General features: G+C 32.0%; 4 protein-coding genes across 5 annotated transcripts; 1 reads left to right on the top strand and 3 right to left on the bottom strand.

Moving 5' to 3' along the window:
- Positions 1-40: 40 nt before the first annotated feature.
- Positions 41-2226, bottom strand: LOC128393872 (zinc finger CCCH domain-containing protein 10-like). 2 transcript variants are annotated; one of them, XM_053354107.1, is made up of 2 exons: positions 2071-2226; positions 41-1901 (listed from the first exon to the last, which is right to left on the bottom strand). In XM_053354107.1, exon 2 carries the CDS (start codon positions 1776-1778, stop codon positions 432-434), a length of 1347 nt encoding a protein of 448 aa, XP_053210082.1. In that variant the 5' UTR covers positions 1779-1901; positions 2071-2226; the 3' UTR covers positions 41-431. The 2 variants fall into 2 exon arrangements, with proteins under 2 accessions (XP_053210082.1, XP_053210083.1); XM_053354108.1 differs by having other exon boundaries at positions 1978-2129.
- Positions 2227-2680: 454 nt separating this feature from the next.
- LOC128393875 (tyrosine-protein phosphatase 10D-like) lies at positions 2681-15704 on the bottom strand. The gene is given in 4 exon segments (XM_053354110.1): positions 2681-4233; positions 4236-5091; positions 12885-14828; positions 14937-15704. Coding segments are annotated over 4 exon segments (4260 nt in total). The 5' UTR covers positions 15046-15704; the 3' UTR covers positions 2681-2882.
- Positions 15705-17080: 1376 nt separating this feature from the next.
- On the bottom strand, positions 17081-17908 carry LOC128393876 (D-glucuronyl C5-epimerase B-like). Its single transcript, XM_053354112.1, is given in 3 exon segments — positions 17081-17404; positions 17502-17574; positions 17577-17908. Coding segments are annotated over 3 exon segments (615 nt in total). The 5' UTR covers positions 17815-17908; the 3' UTR covers positions 17081-17100.
- Positions 17909-17978: 70 nt separating this feature from the next.
- On the top strand, positions 17979-19399 carry LOC128393780 (tyrosine-protein phosphatase 10D-like). Its single transcript, XM_053353990.1, has 3 exons — positions 17979-18464; positions 18573-18816; positions 19237-19399. Exons 1-3 carry the CDS (start codon positions 18356-18358, stop codon positions 19397-19399), a joined length of 516 nt encoding a protein of 171 aa, XP_053209965.1. The 5' UTR covers positions 17979-18355.
- Positions 19400-19712: the final 313 nt, after the last annotated feature.

Below are 19712 nucleotides of genomic sequence, written 5' to 3'. Positions count from 1 at the left end.
ATTCATTGTTTTTGTTTACAAATATTTATGAAACAATTAGTTAATAGGGATAAATGATAATTTGATTATTTCATCATCATGATAAATAGCTTGAGTACATATCGATAGCTAATTGTTAATGATTAGGATTAAAGATGAAGTTTTCATTGCAGATGAGCCTTTTTAGGATTTAGAATGTTTCATTGATGTGATTTTTTTTGTTTTTATCAATTGTTAGTTGATTGATTGGACAATTAAATAGTAAGTATATTTTTCATCGTATAAATTGTTTTGATAACGAGTAGCGTTCAATTTAACTCGTTTATCATAATTTCGATATCAATAGATAAGGTGAACGAAAATTTTGAGAGCTGAGTTTGGTCATTTGTGAATAACTGACCAATTGAACACTAATTACATTAATTGATATAGAGAGGCAATTGTTTTCGCACTTAGAGTTGTGCATAAGCGATAGGAAAGTGCTGTTGTTGCTGTTGCTGTTGCTGGTGATGAATACCATGTTCACTTGATCTACTACCGATAAACGATTCATTTGATTGTGATAAAGAAGATGAATTTGTGTTAAGCTGTGGAGGAAGTAAGGGATTAATTGATCTGGTTCCTATTGTGCGAAGTTGAGCATTTTGTTCAATTAAGAATTCGTTTGAAGCCATAAGATCAGCTACCTGTTTCTTCAGTTCTTCTATGTGTCGACGAAGATTGAAATTTTCGTCCTCCAGAAAACGACTATTGTTGAATAAATTTTGAGGTGGCTCCGGTTTAGAAAATTCAAAATGATTTCCAGGTTGACCTGAAGATAGATTTGGACTAAGAGATGAAGAGGTACGAAGAGATTGGGGATGGCTGATAGGTGGTTGAGGTCCAAAGCCAAGAGATGAATCATAGGCACGTCTCTTGGGTTCTGGTGGTGCTAATCCTCCTTGATAAGATGATGGACTATCCATTAAGCTACTCGGTGGTACAACATGATTTCTGTCCATTTGTAAAGGGCGAATCCCATCATTCGAATGGAAAGTTGAACTTCTTAATTCAAGATCATATTCTGCTTGGGCGGAAATATGACGAAATTTGCATCTTACACCTCTGAGACAATCTCCTTTAAGGTTATCTTTGCAAACGGGTATTGACTTGAGAAAGGGAGAGGCCAAAGTTGTTGATGGTGAAGGTAAAGATGATGAAAAGGAAGAAGCAAATGAAGAGACAAATGAGGAAGCTGAATTGGAAGCTATCGATGAATTTTGGGCTATTCCATTGTTACTTATATTATCACATGCAGCTGATTTCATAAAGTCGGCTTGTTGATGGTTGTGGTGTTGATGGGATAAGGGATGATGCTGGTGATGAAATGAACCGGATGAAAGTGAAGGTGATGATGCGCTATGTCTTGAATATGATAATTTCTCAATCAGGTAAACTGGTAATTTACCAGTAGCTCGATAAATATCTTCCTCTTGTTTTGTACAATGGATAAAACGACAATTAGATCGGCGACACTCCTTATTCTGATAATCATGGCAAAATATTAAGTCAACCTTTTTACCCAATTCTTCAGCCTCATTCCTTTCTGGATGACGATACCTACAATTAGCACCTCGACGGCAAACATTTCTTAAAAAATCTCGACACACTTCATAATTAATGATGGAGTTTAATGATGAATTACCATTAGAAGAGTTATTACTATTTAAATGGTTACTTTTACCACCACCAGCACCATTAGAATGACAATTGTCCTGTTGATTGTGACGATGGTCTTGATGATTATGATTGGGTCCCATGGGTGAGAATGAAAATCCGAATCAACACCAAGAAAAGAATATTTTTTCCTATCACAAAGATAAATATTGCCAAGTATCTTTACATTGGTTCATTCATAATTCATTTAAATCCAAACAGCATCACTGAAATTAAAAGAAAATAAAAAATGAAACAGATTATGAGAAAAAAAAAGAATAGAAAAGAAATTATTCTTCTCACTTTCTAATCTTCTAAAAAAAAAAGATTATCTCACACCAAATAGATTTAGAATCCATCAGTAAGACAATAGAAGAAAAAATATTAACAGGATACCTTTTAATTTGACTCCAATTCACTGGATTTAATTTACAATTAACTCTCATTAACAAGAAAATAAAAGACAACAAATCAAATGATGATAAAAAAGCGACTCAAAAGAAAGAAAGAAATAAAAAAAGAAAGACTTTTTCTCATCCAAGTTGATGGAAAATGTTGAACCATCTCCACAACAGAGGCCGTTGCTCTCCTCATGCAATCGTAATTCTGGTGGTGCGATTATCAGATTTTCTAAAAATCGATTATGGTGAAGATTTTTTCGAATCGATTTTTATCGAAATTCGGCGAAAGGGAAAACGACAGAGAAAAAGAAAAAGGGGAGAAATTGGAAGAGGGAAAGTTACGATGGAAAAGAAAGAGAATGAAAAATCGATTTTAGTTTGCAAACATCGAAACATTTTAGTTGTTCATCTAAAATTTTATTTGGACGAAAAATTTTGACCTGATTGTTGATTAATAATAATAATCATTTTGATAATTATGTTGGTGAACAAATGATTGATTTGATTTGCCTTTAAGTTGAGGTTTTGGTTATGGTTTACAAGTTTATTTTAATTTAATAAATAAAGATAAATTTATTTTACTTAAATCAAGACGATTTAATTAATTTCTTTTTCAGTAGTTTAATTTGGTTATATTTCCATGGATTTGAATTGATTTGTATTCATATCTTGAGTCAATTTGATTTGGAAATTGTTTAGTGAAAATTGTGGCTATTCCTTTAAAAATTACATACATACATTTTAACAGAGAGAGAGAGAGAGAGAGAGAGAGAGAAAATTACTACAATCAAACAATATTATTCATGATTAGATTCCAGATTCAGCAATTCCTTCATCATCATCGAAACCAGGGTTAAGATGTAATTCGGGTCGAGGTGAATCCATTAGATCGGCTTTTCCTTCGAGAACAGTAAGTAAACATTGATGGATACAAATGTATTGTTGTTCATTTTGTACCATCCAAACTCGTTCGCGTCTCATTTCATAAACTATTCCAAAAATATCAACATAATCATATTTTTGGATTTGCTGTAGAATCCGATCCAAAGCGATGAAGGTTCCCGATCGACCGACACCAGCACTGCAATGTACTACGATAGGTTTGTTGCTGTCTGGTAGAACCCGCTCTCTAAATGACCTAACAAATTTGACTAAGGTTATTGGAGGTTCGGGAACACCAAAATCAGGCCAGGTAGTGAAATGAAAATGACGAACTATTCGAGATTGATCTCCTCGCATCACTTTAAATTCTGAAATAGTCCAATCAGGATATTGAGATTCGTTGAGTACAGTTACTTGGATGTCACCATAGTAAACAGGTTGAGTGTCAAAAGGCCAATAATGGTCACACTTTTCACGGCCTTTTTCAATACATCGAGTTAACATTACGATTGCTCGGGAATTTTGTTCCCAAATCATTCGCCAAAAATCATCTCTAGTTGAATGTAACGGTCCTTGGGTAACAATAAATTCTCGAGGTGAATTATAACCTGGAATGTAATTAGAATTGATATAATCTGATCCTTCCTCATCGTCAGTTGGTAACAGTTTAACACGAGAATGATCATATGGTAAGATATTGGTGAACCTATTTTTAGGTCGATTAACTGGTAAATCAGCTGCTGTACAGGGTTTATCTCGGCCTACATGTTTGAGAAGTTCAAATTCCTCGGAGAAACGGAAATCCGAATCAGCGGACATTAGACGATAATGTTCAGAGAAATCTTTTAATTTGATTGGACGACTGGTGATTATTTCACTTTCAGCAATTGAGAGAGCATCTTCTTTACCACCCATATGTGGTACTGATGATTTATTTGGATTCTTGATGATTCGTGAACTAAATGGTCCAAGACGTTTACGTTTCAGTACCAAGACGATAAAACCAAGGAGAATGAGTAAACACAAGGGAAGGAAAATTCCCACGTAAAGAGCAGTATTATCAGGATCCGTGGCTATGGGATATGAATAAAGTGTATCATTGAATTTATCTGGAGCAGTAAAGGCTCGTATCTTAACCTTGTAAACAGAACCAGATTTTAAGGGACCATTACAATATTTCTTAATGGCATTGGCATTGAGACAATCCTCTGAACCTATGGTGAAATCCTCGACCAGGGAGCCATTGAAAGGGTAGAAAGGTTCAATCACTTGATACGCCAAATGGGCATCGTTTCCTCCCAAGTTGCTTTTGATCCTGGGCCAATTTTGGTGTGAGCTTGGATTTGGAAGACATAAATTTTACCAGGAATTAACTGGTAAATGGTTCCTTGATTTTCAGTTGGACCGAAAGATTGATGCTTAAGGACGGGATTTCCCTTTGGATAATAAGATATGTTGAAACCGGTGATGACACCATTTTGCTCGGAAGCGGGAAGATCCCATTTTAAGGTGATTTCATTTGGTTTAACATCGAGCGAGTGAAAAACAGCCACACGACCAGGTATCGATTCAGAGGTGGTAAATGTTTGAGAGATTGGTGAACTTCTAAGAAGGGTTGAGGTTCCATAGCCGCTTAGTGAGGTCACTTCGAAGGAATAATTTTGATGAGGTTTCAGCCCAGAATGAAATATTTTCTCTGTGAAAGTTATATTTCTTACTAAACGATTGGTTATCTGTGGGTCAAGGTAAGTGATCTCATAACAATCTTTATCGCCTATTGGTGCTTCCCAAACTAAAGTGATCTCAGTATCGGCGATTTTCAATGCTGAAAGTGAACGAACTGGTTCTGGGAAGAGACGAACTTCTCGAATGATAGGAACTGAATGAACACCACCGGACACTGTCCAAATTGAAATATTGTACAATCGACCTGGTATCAGGTTGTCAAAAAGTACCAATCGAGAGGTATCATTGTGAAGCTTTTCTTGAGCGGGTATGGACGGATCACTGACAAGTTGGAAACGATAACGGTCAAAGATCACATTACGTCGAGGAGTTGGAGTATACTTAATTCCCAGTGTTTTTGTTTCTTGTTCATCGGTAACAATATTAATTACCGAGTTTATCACAGGCACTAATCAAAATTTAAGGAAAAAGAGAGAAGTCAGAAAAAAATTAGTTACTCGGAAGTGAATTACAGTTAAGCAATTAACTGATTGTTAACTAATCAAATGTAACAATTGAAAGTTTACATTCACAATAACGATCAACATATAAAAAATTAAGGTGTGAGATTCACGTTTACCGGAATTGTTAACAATTAAACAAATTGTTGGAGAAAAAAAACACAATCAAACAACATCAACAATTTGTTATCTTATAAAATAAGATAATCAGTGTTAATTAACTAATCACAATTAATGATGTAATTGAAGGTTAATAAACAAAAACAGTTAACTAAAACAAAAGCCAAAAATTGAACTTAATTACAGTTAATCAGGAAAAGGATGCAAGGAGTTGAGTGATTTTGATTTGGAATCATATCAGTTAATGTTAGTTAATCAAAGAGATTATCAATAATTATCAATATTCTGTATGTGATTGTGATATTTGAGTTGACAGAATTGATTGTTTAGTTAATTGTTGACAAAAAATCTTATTGATACAAAAACCGATATTCTTAATCTTTTCATCAATGACCAATTTGAAGTACAAATCATTTAAACACAATTAACTTTTTTGGGATCTCTTGATTGTTGTATTTTATTTTGATGATCAAAAATTGTTTTTTCATTCGTTGATTGTTTCGTTGATTAAAGATCTCTAATCAATTGCGTGCATTACGATACATTTAGTAATCAATATATGCAATTAGTCAATCAAATACAATCTCTGATTGTTACTACTGGTACTGGAGATGATTAGTAATTTTAAAACAATCAACTTAATCATGCCAATTGATTAAATGATAAAATTAATAATAGATATTGGTAAAGGAAAAAAAGTTATATCAACTAATTGAGAATCAATTGAAAGTGTTTACATCTAAATAAAGTATTAATAATTAAAGTGAAAATTGTCACAATTGAATAATTTTGATGGTGATTATTCAGCAATTAAGTAATTATAAGGATAATCTAATTATTTTTGATTAAAAAGTATCATGATTTAGTTAGCAGTAATTTTTGGTAATGATTTAAGTGAAAACGTAAGATTGTGATTATACATTAATGTGATTAATTAAATGATCTAATCACCTAAATGTATTTTTTACAATCAAGTAACACCTTGTTAATCAGTAACTAATCAGTTGGTCGTCATTAACAAGTTGATCTTAAATCTCGGGAACAACGATAATTATGATTAAATTTGATTGTTAATCAAGTTAACAAGATTAAAATTAAATGATTAGTAACAAAAGGTAAAACAAATTAACATTAACAACCAAATGAAAAAAAAACTAAAATCAATCTGTTGAAAAGTGATTTAGATCAACAATCGTAATTAGTTAAATAATAACCTAATATGTAAACTAATTGGGTGAAATTGAATCAAATTAAGTCAATCAAATTTAATGGAAAATTAAGATGGACCAATTATCGTATTAATAATAATAAAAAAGCTCTTGCAGCAATTGAAAACCTTGGATAAGTGTAAGTGCAGCTATTGTAAGGATACCTGAAGGATCTGGTCAAGGGATGGATGAGGAAGATGAAGATGATAATTTGGATGATGAAGAAAGAGAAGAAGACAGAGAAAAGAGCCTGGGATACTCTGGGAAAATCAGGTTCCTTTATTACCTGTCAGGCTACACCAAGAATACAGGTAACCGTTTATGGGCTCATCTTATGTTTATGCAACAACTTTGTTGTTTTCTGATTCCCAAAAGTCTTGTTTAAATAGTGAGATTTAACCTTTACCATTGTGATCATTTTTGATTGGTTGAAGGTTATAATAATATATTTAAGTTGATTGTTGATTGTTAACAAGATGGTGGGCAATATAATTATACTAAATAAATTGTTTACAATTTAACAAACAATCAACAAAAAGTTACCTTCACTTAACCTCTTGTATTAATAAATTAACCTTTCAAGTTTCTCAATTTTATTTGCTAGGTGATAATTTAATATCAATTTATTGTTATTATTATTATGATAATTGTTTAACTAATTAACTAATAATGTTTACGTTAACAATTTAGTTAAATAATATTCATAATAATTTACATAAAATTTAATCGTTGAATTGTGTTCTTAACAATTCATTGGGATAAAATGTTTCTATTGAGACAAATAGGGAAATTGTCAATATAATAATTTCACTTTCTTGATCATTATCACAGGATGATACACTCTGATTGTAACAATTAATGATAGTTAATTGTGACAATGAGATGACAATTGAAAATTAAAAAGTTACCTGAGATTATCATAACAATATATATGTTAGAAGTTGGATACATTTGAATATCAATTGAATAACATTTGACCTCATCAACTTTTTTCATGTTTAAATTGTTTTTTTTTCACAGTTTTCATTCATTAGCATCTTAATCATAAAGATAATGAAAAACAATCATCATCTTCATCAATTGTTTGTAGGTCAAGAATCAAGTTAATCAACAACAAAACAAAAACTAATCATTCAAAATGATAATCATTGAATCATCAAAACTAATATTAATTGTAAGTGTTGTTTATTAAAACAATAAATGAAAGTAAACAATCAACAGATTATTAAAAATAATAATAACAACAAGTTAGTTAAATAATAATAATACTAAGCCAAATAGATAACTAAATGATGGATGTTGAAATGATAAATAACCTATTCGGAAAAAAGGTTGGACTCTTAATTTGATCATTGATTTCTCGAAAACGGTTGATTAAATTGTAACGGTTTTTTGTCTATTAATTAGCGACAATGTGATCGATGTCTAGACAAAATTTGAAAGGATTAGCACAAAAAATTAGTTAATTATTAGCCATGGACCAGAATAGTTTAAGAAAAGTGTGTTCAAGTTATTATTTTGCTAATTGTGAATCAAAAAATAAAAATGAATTAGTTAGTAAATTCCGTGAATTTGGTGCCAAAAAATCAACGGCCTACAACTACTTTAACAAATTATCATTAGACAAGGAAAATGACCTGAACTCTAACCTTGGAAGGCCAAAAATCGTCGTTAACCGTCGAAAATTAAACAAAATAATCAAAATGACGGAAAATAAAATTTTTCCTGGTTATAGTGCTATTGGTCGGGCAATCGAGGTATCAGATAAAACAGCAAAAAAAATTCTATCTGATAATAATATCAAAGTTCGAGCTCGACGGACAATACCTAAAGTGAGTGACCAACAAGTCGAACGTCAAAACGAAAGGATGCCTCGACTACTAAAACGACTGCAGCGCCACCGCATCATTATGGACGACGAGTCGTATTTTGATCTTGATGGCCACAATTTTTACGGTGGAAAATATTTTTCTTTTACCGATGACATTGACGATGTACCTGATGCCATTCGATTCCGAGAAAAGGCCAAATTCGGAAAGAAAATGATGCTTTGGATTGCGATTAGTGAGGATGGACATTCTAAACCATATTTTCATCAGAGTTCAGGGGCTATTAACTCTGACATTTATATCGATGAGTGTATTGTCAAGAGATTAATACCAATGCTCATGTCTAATCGCAATCATAGGTACATTTTCTGGCCTGATTTGGCCTCTTCTCATTATGCAAAGCGAACTTTAGAAGTTCTAGATGGCGCTGGCATCGCATATGTCAAAAAGCTCGAAAACCCACCGGCAGTCCCTATGTTGAGGCCAATTGAAACTTTTTTTTCTCATCTTAAGGCCAAAGTCTACGCTAACGGGTGGAAGGCAAAAAACCAAGATGAACTCATAGCAAGAATAAATAATAAGCTGAAAACATTTGATAAGCATTATTTTCATCGCTTGATGAAAAATATTGTCCCAAAAGTGACCTACTCATCAGAAAATGGAATTATGTCTCTCATTAAAAACTTTAATGTTTAATCTTTCGATTGATGTAATTTACTAATTTATAATTGAATCAGTTCATTAGAAATCAATGATCAAATTAAGAGTCCAACCTTTTTTCCGAATAGGTTATATATAATTCAAATCAAATCGAATCAGAATAATTATTTAGTTTCAACAATCAAGGTTATAATTACAATTAAAGTGAAATTGAAGTAGAAATTGTAATGATAATAAAATCGTCTCAATTGTCCGGCAGCGGAAAAAATATACAATTGTATGTATTTATATACGATTGTTGGTCAAGTCGAATTTTTAAACTGCCATTAGTTGTTAATTGTTAATATATTATTAATTCGATTAATAAGATAATTAGAAAGTTATAGTTAGAATTAAGAAGAAGAGAAAAAAAAACTTGAACGTTCTCACTGGAGGTTATCAAGCTCACATACACAAAAGTAGAACTTGTTCTTGGTGAGTATCGGGATAGAACTCGAGGTAAATTCAGTTATTAGCTTTGACGATACAAAATGAATGAAGCATATTGATTAGTGAGAGAGAGAGAGAGAGAGAGAGAGAGAGAGAGAGAGAGATCGAGTTCTGAAAATGAGTATTTTTTTATCTGATTTAGTTCTGATAGCTGATTAAGTGTATTAGTAATAATCTAATCTGAACCGGTTCCTTCATTAACACAACTGAAACTTATTCAATGTTTCATGATAATGTTGATGTTCAAATGATGATGTTGGTTTTTCAGAAAATTATTCAATCAATTTAACCAAAATTAATAATGTAAATCAACGTGAAGTAAATTGAAGGTGAACTTTTTCCCCACTTATAATTTAACCAGAGGTTGAACCATAACAGATTAGGATTAAGATTTTAACAACAAGATTAATCAACTTGATTAAGCAAAAAGTATAATCTTGAATCAAGTTTATCAGATTCAAATATCATGTTAACCTTGAATTGATTAAATTTTAATTGTTTAATGGAGTGGAAATTATTCAATTGCCTTGTCTTTAAAATCAATTTTGTTGTTCAAATGATTATATAACAAATGACAATTACTGTATCTATAAAAGTTAATTCAGATGATTGATTAACAAAAATATCCAACTAATTGTTAGATTAATGATTGAAAATTACAAAAAAAAGTTTTATCATTACAATTAAAATATTATCACGAATAAAAAGTTTTACCTTTTAAAAAACAACAAACCTTAATTGTCTTGATATTTATCATTTAATAGTTTAATCAAAATGTAATTTAAAACTGAATCAACCAAAAATTTTAGTTAACTTTTAATCATCGTTAATATTAATACAATGATGAAAGTATTCAGGAATCTTAATAAACAATAATAATAAGAGAAACTTATTCAAAGTTAACTGTAAATTATAATAATAATAACAGTCGATTGTAATAATTATGAAAATACAGTTATTGATAAAAGTGAAAAATTTGATCTGATTAAAAGGGATTTGGTTGAAAAATCAAATATAATAAGAGAGCGAGAGTCTAAAACTTGACCAGCGGTCAACAATCAAATGTTTAAGTGCGAGCAAAGTATCAAATTAACGGTTAAATTGTTGAACATTACCATTCACAACTAGTAATCAATTGAAATTGACTACCAAAAATTAACTGACCTTGTTCCTATTTCTTAAAGGCTAATCATAACTACCATTAAAGTTTTTCTTACTCATAAAGTTATTATTTTTTCAAAGTTTCGCTCCCACAAATTAATAGTAAATTCATAAAGCTACACACACACACACACAGGTAAACTGAAATAATTACAATATAAGATTAGTGATTTTCTTGGTTAGTGGGTAAAGGTTTAAATTACTATTTCAGGGTGAAGAAGATGATGAAAGTGTTGAAGGAGCGATACAAATGAAGTCATAACGTACAGACTCACAAACGTAAATAATATAAATCTAATTGTTTCTCAAACACTCAACTGTAACTTTAATTAATATACTTGGTACAACTTAGTTTGCTAATCAGTTAATCTCTTCACACCTTAGTTTTTTTTTCATCATTAAGCTACTATTGAGTTACTTAATCATTTGGATCAAGAATTAAGGTGGCGTAGGAATTAGTTGAATAGTGTTCTTTAACAGGTAAACATTTAGTAATCGTAATATTGTTTTTTTCAATTATAATGTTAAAAGGGTTGATCATGAAGATGCTAAGATGATGAAATGATGATGATAATCTGAAAAGCATTCTCATCATCTATGATTAGTCATGCTCAGCAAACCATTCATGTGACAACCAGTTTCTCTATCAGTCATCATTAAGCCAAACTTTTTGGGTTTATTGAAAGACAATAACAACAAGATCAACAGGTAAGATGAAGATGAAAAAAAAACAAGAATCAAAAGTAACATTATCAAACAACGCCAACATTTATCTTCATCTCTTGTCTCTTTCTTTTCTTCTTCTTCATCATCATCAACACAACAAAGAAAAAAGAATGAAAAGAAAGTCAATTTCGTAGGTTCTTTACACCTCTAAATCATCATCATCTTTAACCTTCTCTCTCTCTCTCTCTTATTATCATCACTAAAATACATTGAATTGTAACCTTGTTTTCAATTTGATTGGGTTTTCTGGTTTGATTGTTGTTGTTTCTGATCATTGCAAGTCCAATGTTATGATTGGAAATTAAGTTAATGGCAATTAAACTTTCAATTGATAACAATTAACTTTGAATAAACACCAGAATGATGATCATTGGGAGAACAAAAAGTTGATTTTTTTTTCTTTTCGTTTAAAATCTTCCTTCCTTTTCTATTCACTCTTTTTTACAGTAAGAAATTGAGTCTCTCCCTTTTATCATCATGCAACTTTTTCTTCTCTTTCTTTTCTTTCTTACTCTATCTTCTTGAGAAAAGAGAGATAGAGATCAAAAATCGAAATATGTCTTGATTCTTTTCTCTTACTTTTCTCCTCTCAGGACATTCCAAGAAAACAAGCAAACAGGTTAAAAGCAATTGGACTTATACGTTTACCTGTAAACAGGTAAAAAGGTAAATAACAACAAATCTTTAGTGTAAATTTACGAAAAAGAGACTGAGAAAGAAAGAAGGTTGAAAGAACGAAAAGAGAGAAAATTGTTCCAATTAAGGTCATTTTCATCTCTTTCGAATTTATCTGTCGATAAAATTTTCTTTTTCTTTTTTCTTCTTATTTCAACTTCGCCTTTCGGATTCTTTTTGATTCACTACCACGTACAAATTATTACGCTGTTACTTGTCATTCATGTTCACTATCTTGAGTGAATGGTTATTAGTAATTGGTGGAATATATCAACTCAACGAAAGACCTTAAACTATTATAATATCTTGATTAGTAAAAATTGATTATCTCAATTCGTAATAATCATTTCAATCTGTAAATGTGATGCTTATTATTGTGTGAAGATTATAATTGATTTTACTAAATTGTTGATCACTTTTTTTTTTGATCTGATATCAGGATTATCGTTGATCAGTCGTTAGAAAAATTGATCAACTTTGACATAGATTTATTATTTTCTTTATAATATTATCAATTCTTATTCGGAAAAGGAAAAGATAGTTTAAGTTGATGGATTAATAGAAAAGCAGTTAATTTGGTTCTAAATTGGCAACCGGATCCTGGATGAGAGATTGAGTAAGATAATTGTTGATGTTGTTGTTGTGTGTTTTTAAATTTTTACCGTTACTGTGAATCATAATTATGATGAGGTTGATGATGGGTAATTATGATTAAGGGGAAGAGTGATTTATATAATTGAAAAATATTATTTCAGTTAATTATGATGAGGTTGATGATGGGTAATTATGATTAAGGGGAAGAGTGATTTATATAATTGAAAAATATTATTTCGGTTCTTGTTGATTGGTTGGAGAATTAATTTAACTACTTACTTGTTCTGGTTTGAACACCGATTCCTTCACTGCGAAGATTATGGCTAACGGCATAGAAGCGAAATGAGTACATGTCTCCCGGAGTAAGTTCATCGATTACAATGGTCATTAGAGTTCCCACTCGGGTATTATTTCCCGCTGCCACTTGCTTTGAATTTTGTTGAGTTGGTTCACGAACCGTATTATAAACTATTATATAGTAATCAACACGTCCTAATGGTGTGACTAATTTGAAAGTAATATTTTCAGAGCCTATTGAATAGGTTACTGATTCAACTGAATTAGGATACATGGTTTGCTCAATTTCTCGGACATCAGGACTTTCTACTTTGTTGGAAACTGTGTTAACCCGGAAAACATAACGTTCACCGGCAACCAGGTCACGAATTTCTGTGGTTGTTATATTGATAACACCCATTTCACGCCAAAAAGTTGACCCAACTGGACGGTAACGAACAATATAATGGTCAACTAGAGATGAATTTGGTTGAGTCCATGTTAAAATGACCGTTGAATTAGATGCTTTGGCAATTTGTGGTCCACCTGGAGGTCTAGGAGGTATTGTGGTGAAATAAGTGTGAGGTTCACTGACCAAACCATAAGAAATGGCTGAAACATTTATGGTATAAGATCCACCGGAAGTCAATCCTTCCAATAGAAGCCAATTGTTTTTGGTAATTGCTTCCTCTTTATCTCGAGTATCATTTCTTATCCAAACAACTTTATAAGAATCTTGTCGACTGGTTACATCTGATTTCCAGGAAACGTTGAGCTTATGATTGGTGACTGGTTCTAATATTCCGATAACCGGTGGAGCGGGCTTGGTGGGTTGGAAGATAATCCTTTCCTCACTTTTTGTTCCTTTGCTAACAGCAACCACTGTAATTGAATAATTACGACCATCAAGTAAGTTTTCAAGAATCACTTTGGTATCATGAACAACCTGAACCGATCCATCTGAATTAAATGCTTCCAATTCATGATATTTAATCATAAATGAATCTTGAATTGATTCATTATTCACAGCCCAGGAAAGTTTAATCTCACCCGCTTCACCGGGATGAGCTTTCAGATGAGCCACTGGCAATGGAGCTGTAGTAACGTTAACTGTTACCGGCCAACTGGCCACATTATCGGAAACTGTTTTCACAACCACTTCATAAGTTTTACCTGGTTCCAGGTTTTCATTAAAAGTAACCATTCTTGGTGCATCTTTAGGCACTGATTTGGGTATTGAGCTTTTCATTGAGAGTGACACTTGATACCGATCAAATTCAGATAATGATTTAGGTGGAGACCATTTAACATCAAATGAATTTGAAGCAACCGTGTTAGGGTCAAAGGTAACATTTGTTGGTGGTAAAGGCACAGTCCAGTATTTGGCTTCGGTTGGTGTACTTATTTGTGAATGACTAACGGTTTGAACGGAAATGTTGTAAGCTCTACCAGGCACTAATCCATAAAAAGCTGCTTGGGCTGGACCCGGAGGCTCAGATTCTTTATCAACATTAAGAACTGACTGAATAGCATCTCGAGGTTCAATACTCACCCGGTATTGATCAAAAATACCCGCAGGGTAAGGAGGTTGCCAAAGAACCAGTAAAGTTGTTTCATTTCTAAACCAAACGATGAAACGTCCCGGTGTATTGGGTTTGGTGGTAAAATTGGCTGACAGGAAAAGGTTACTAGAACTATTACCATTTACTGATTGTAATTGAATCTCATAAGTTCCTCCTGGAGTTAAATCACGTAAAGTTAAGGGTAGATCATCTGTTATAGCTACTTGAAGATTACGAATACCCGTTTCATCTTGTTCTGAAAGAGGTACAATTGTAAGTCCATAGCCAGTGATTGATCCGGAAGTTGGTGGACTCCAATCAAGATGAACAATTTTACCCGAAACTACTTCTATTTGTAAATCTCTTGGTGGATTAGGTGGTGGCGCTGAAAGAGATAAAATAACACGGAAAACAAAAAAATAGCAAAATGAATACAAAATCAAAGTCAGAGGGAAACTTAAAACTAATAGAAATAAATATTCAAATAACGAACCAGTTAAACTTTGAGCCCATATATAAACAGCATGATGGTTAACAAGAATAAAAGAAAACAATATAATCCAAAATGGTTCACAATAATGAAGAAAATTCCTTGTGATCATTTTAGGTCAATATTAAAAAAGCGTAGAAAAGGAAATTGGGAAAAGGGAATAAGATGAATAAAAAGATGGTGGAAAATAACCTAAAATCTGTAGGTTGTTGTTCACTGATGAGAAGTATCATTCACACCAAGAAGATTAACCAAAAAAGGTTACAATTATTATTTTGATTACAAGTAATTCTTTCAAATAATGTTGATATTTTTGTTCTTGTTGTTCTTGTCACTACCATTGTAGAGCTCATGGTGAACATAGATTTTAACTTTTGATATTTGTATAAATTAGTTGATAAATTGAAACTTTGCCGTTAACACCTTCCAAAAGGGTAAATTGATTAAAACCGATGAAATAATTACACCAATCAATTAATAAAACTGTTGCTTATTCTACACGTTGAAACATTTACAGAAAAGAAAAGTAGACACAACAAATGGATACTTTTTCCAATGGTCACCATAATCTCAGCACTTCGGTCATTCACTTAGGAAGTTAATGGAGTTTAAACGATCATCAATTCAAATAGATTCACTTTAATTTAACAAGTAAAAAAGGAATTTGTTTAGATTATTTAACAAAAACATTAAAATAAAAGTTAAAAGACCAACTTGTTGCAACAATTAAAGTTGCTAATTGTGATTCTAACGATCAACCTGATTTGGTTGAGAAAAAGTTTGAAGAGACAAAAGCAAAAGAAAGAAAGAACATCTGTCGCGCATGCCCAACGTGAAATTCGATTGAAAATTCGACAGGTAGCGAGATCTGTTGTCGATAATATGAACTATTTTCGGGTGTCGGTTGATTCAAATTCATTGATCTTTTTTTGGACTGTCAAAGTTTCACTGAATGTAAATTAATTTGAACTCTTTTAATGATCAATTAATTGAGTCTGCATGGTATTCTAACTCGTTCTACTGTTTGATTAGATAATTGTTATAGCAATTAACTGATTGTAATTAGTTGTTTTACTTGTTTTCCTATTTTAATTGCTAATTAAATTTGGACAAATCTGATTTTTTGTTATTTGGCTTTTGTTTTAGTTAATTGTTTTTGTTTATTAACCTTCAATTACATCATTAATTGTGATTAGTTAATTAACACTGATTATCTTATTTTATAAGATAACAAATTGTTGATGTTGTTTGATTGTGTTTTTTTTTCTCCAACAATTTGTTTAATTGTTAAAAATTCCGGTAAACGTGAATCTCACACCTTAATTTTTTATATGTTGATCGTTATTGTGAATGTAAACTTTCAATTGTTACATTTGATTAGTTAACAATCAGTTAATATGATCTCACAGTGATTCACTTCCGAGTTTATGTATCTTCAGTTTTTTCCTTGATAATTTCAGTTGAACAATTAACCTGAGAATCGACGACTTGTTTTGTCAATATTTTTCTCATCTAAAAGTAAACAATTAAATTAACTCGATTGTAAAACGAAATTTCCAGTCAGAATTCTAATAATTTTTTTCAGCTTTTCCCAAGTTAATCACTTATTTTCTCTTTCATATTATTCAATCTAATTGTGAATCGATTAACTGATTTTATCATCAAAATGACTTTGGTCCTTTTCTTTCGAGTGAAAGTCAACAGAACTTTGATAGATCGTTTTATCAAATGTCTTATTAGTTTCGAGAAAATTTGAAGATAGATATCAAAGATATTGTCAATTGCAAGTTTCAATGGGCAAACAAAATTGGGCTCGAAATGATCGTAAACCCTGAATTAGATTAGTAAGCTCATATTTATGCACTATATTTAAATATGGATTGAGTATCATGTTGTAAGGGCAATTGTAGAAAACTGGAATATTTATAATAATAATTTACAGAGATAAATTAGAAAATACAGTTTTTTCTCCCATATTTTGATCTTTTTGACTGCTGCCATCTAAAGATTAAAAAATTACAGTCAGATGAACAAAATTTTGTTCGATGACTTAAAATTGTCTTTCTTTTCTTAAATTCTAATTTTTTAATCTTTAGATGGCAGCAGTCAAGAAGATCAAAATATGGGAGAAAAAACTGTAATTTGGATACTGGTGAGAGAAAATAAATTAATTGTGATTATTTAAAAGAGTATTTAGATATAAAAGTTGATTAATGTGAGTTGTATGGTAGTCCCATCGAGCGATTTTGGGTTCAGTTTTTAGGGTGAAATGTCGTAAATCGTAAAGTGTCCCCGATCCAGTATCGAAAAGGGACAATAAATGTTTCAGTGATTGGATTCCTTCGTTAAAATATTTCTCCGCTAATGGACATGTTCCGGTACAGCTCATCTTTAAATCGTATAAACCAAACAATGAATAGATGAAACCATTTAGAACGAAACTACTTGGAATTGTTGGATATTCTTCATACCTGAAAAAAGTAACAAAAAGGAAAAAAGATACTTGTTAATAAATAGAGAATTGAAAATGAAGCAAGAAAGAGGCAACGAAAACGATTTAAAGCATACCAAGGATATTTATCGAGAAAATAAGTTCGAAATCCTCCTTTATCAGAGGTAACATTAAATAATCCAATCGCAAGCTTTTCAAATAGACTTGATCGCCGACATGATGATACATTCGGGTTAATAGGGAGATCGCTTGTCCTTGAGCCATTGCCGAGTACCAGCCAGGATTCAATGTTAAGGCCCCGTTAGAGAGTTTTCGAGTTGTACTAATTGGCCATCCCCCTGAATCATCTTGATTATCAACTAACCAACGAACAGCAGAGAAAAAGTGAGATTCGTGAGCACTTGAAGACAGAATTACATCGTCGATCATTGCTTTTCCAGTGAACTGTATTCGAGCCACATGGAGATTTTTCACCTTTTGATTTTAAGCGTTGATCAAATATGGAAATGACTCCTCTCATTAGGTTAATAGAGTAAACTCTCGATAAACGCATAAAATTGTGGGTTAAATCGCAGTTAACTTACAATAGATGGCGTTAGTTTTTTTCTGCCTTTGGTGTAATTATTTCATCGGTTTTAATCAATTTACCCTTTTGGAAGGTGTTAACGGCAAAGTTTCAATTTATCAACTAATTTATACAAATATCAAAAGTTAAAATCTATGTTCACCATGAGCTCTACAATGGTAGTGACAAGAACAACAAGAACAAAAATATCAACATTATTTGAAAGAATTACTTGTAATCAAAATAATAATTGTAACCTTTTTTGGTTAATCTTCTTGGTGTGAATGATACTTCTCATCAGTGAACAACAACCTACAGATTTTAGGTTATTTTCCACCATCTTTTTATTCATCTTATTCCCTTTTCCCAATTTCCTTTTCTACGCTTTTTTAATATTGACCTAAAATGATCACAAGGAATTTTCTTCATTATTGTGAACCATTTTGGATTATATTGTTTTCTTTTATTCTTGTTAACCATCATGCTGTTTATATATGGGCTCAAAGTTTAACTGGTTCGTTATTTGAATATTTATTTCTATTAGTTTTAAGTTTCCCTCTGACTTTGATTTTGTATTCATTTTGCTATTTTTTTGTTTTCCGTGTTATTTTATCTCTTTCAGCGCCACCACCTAATCCACCAAGAGATTTACAAATAGAAGTAGTTTCGGGTAAAATTGTTCATCTTGATTGGAGTCCACCAACTTCCGGATCAATCACTGGCTATGGACTTACAATTGTACCTCTTTCAGAACAAGATGAAACGGGTATTCGTAATCTTCAAGTAGCTATAACAGATGATCTACCCTTAACTTTACGTGATTTAACTCCAGGAGGAACTTATGAGATTCAATTACAATCAGTAAGGTAATAGTTCTAGTAACCTTTTCCTGTCAGCCAATTTACCACCAAACCCAATACACCGGACGTTTCATCGTTTGGTTTAGAAATGAAACAACTTTACTGGTTCTTTGGCAACCTCCTTACCCTGCGGGTATTTTGATCAATACCAGATGAACCTCGAGATGCTATTCAGTCAGTTCTTAATGTTGATAAAGAATCTGAGCCTCCAGGTCCAGAAGCAGCTTTTTATGGATTAGTGCCTGGTGAGCACAACATTTCCGTTCAAACCGTTAGTCATTCACAAATAAGTACACCAACCGAAGAAATACTGGACTGTGCCTTTACCACCAACAAATGTTACCTTTGACCCTAATTTGGTTTACAAATTCATTTGATGTTAAATGGTCTCCACCTAAATCATTATCTGAATTTGATCGGTATCAGTGTCACTCTCAATGACTCAATACCCAAATCAGTGCCTAAAGATGCACCAAGAATGGTTACTTTTAATGAAAACCTGGAACCAGGTAAAACTTATGAAGTGGTTGTGAAAACAGTTTCCGATAATGTGGCCAGTTGGCCGGTAACAGTTACTAGATACTTTTGAATTGAATACATTGACCATCAAAATAATTGAAAATTTGCTTTGATTATTCAAATGCTGATTACAATATTAAGAGATTAAAAGATGTTTAATATTAAATTGTAACAATGATGATGGAAAACTTGATTTAGAGACGATGATGATCTTGTTTCAAACTGTTTATCTTTTTGCCACCTCCTATTTAGCTATCGTCTTACTCATTCTGGAACATCAAGGTGGATCATCATCTTAAGGACTGGAGGGAGAGAGAAAGTTAGAAGAGAGAGAGAGAGAGAGAGAGAGAGAGAGAGAGAGAGAGAGAGAAAGATGAAGATAA

Source organism: Panonychus citri, unplaced genomic scaffold (assembly GCF_014898815.1).
Source record: "Panonychus citri isolate SS breed McGregor unplaced genomic scaffold, ASM1489881v1 Contig00138, whole genome shotgun sequence".
NCBI classification, from domain to species: domain Eukaryota; kingdom Metazoa; phylum Arthropoda; class Arachnida; order Trombidiformes; family Tetranychidae; genus Panonychus; species Panonychus citri.
The sequence above is the reverse complement of the archived record's forward strand: the minus strand, read 5'-3'. Positions and strand labels throughout refer to the sequence as shown.

Excerpts from the sequence above, each read along its gene's own strand:
- LOC128393872 (XM_053354107.1), bottom strand. The coding sequence starts at position 1,778 with ATGGGACCCAATCATAATCATCAAGACCATCGTCACAATCAACAGGAC.
- LOC128393780 (XM_053353990.1), top strand. The coding sequence starts at position 18,356 with ATGATCACAAGGAATTTTCTTCATTATTGTGAACCATTTTGGATTATA. Across the intron at positions 18,465-18,572 it reads ATGGGCTCAAAGTTTAACTG|CGCCACCACCTAATCCACCA; the intron begins GTTCGTTATTTG and ends TATCTCTTTCAG. Across the intron at positions 18,817-19,236 it reads ATTCAATTACAATCAGTAAG|TGTCACTCTCAATGACTCAA; the intron begins GTAATAGTTCTA and ends GATCGGTATCAG.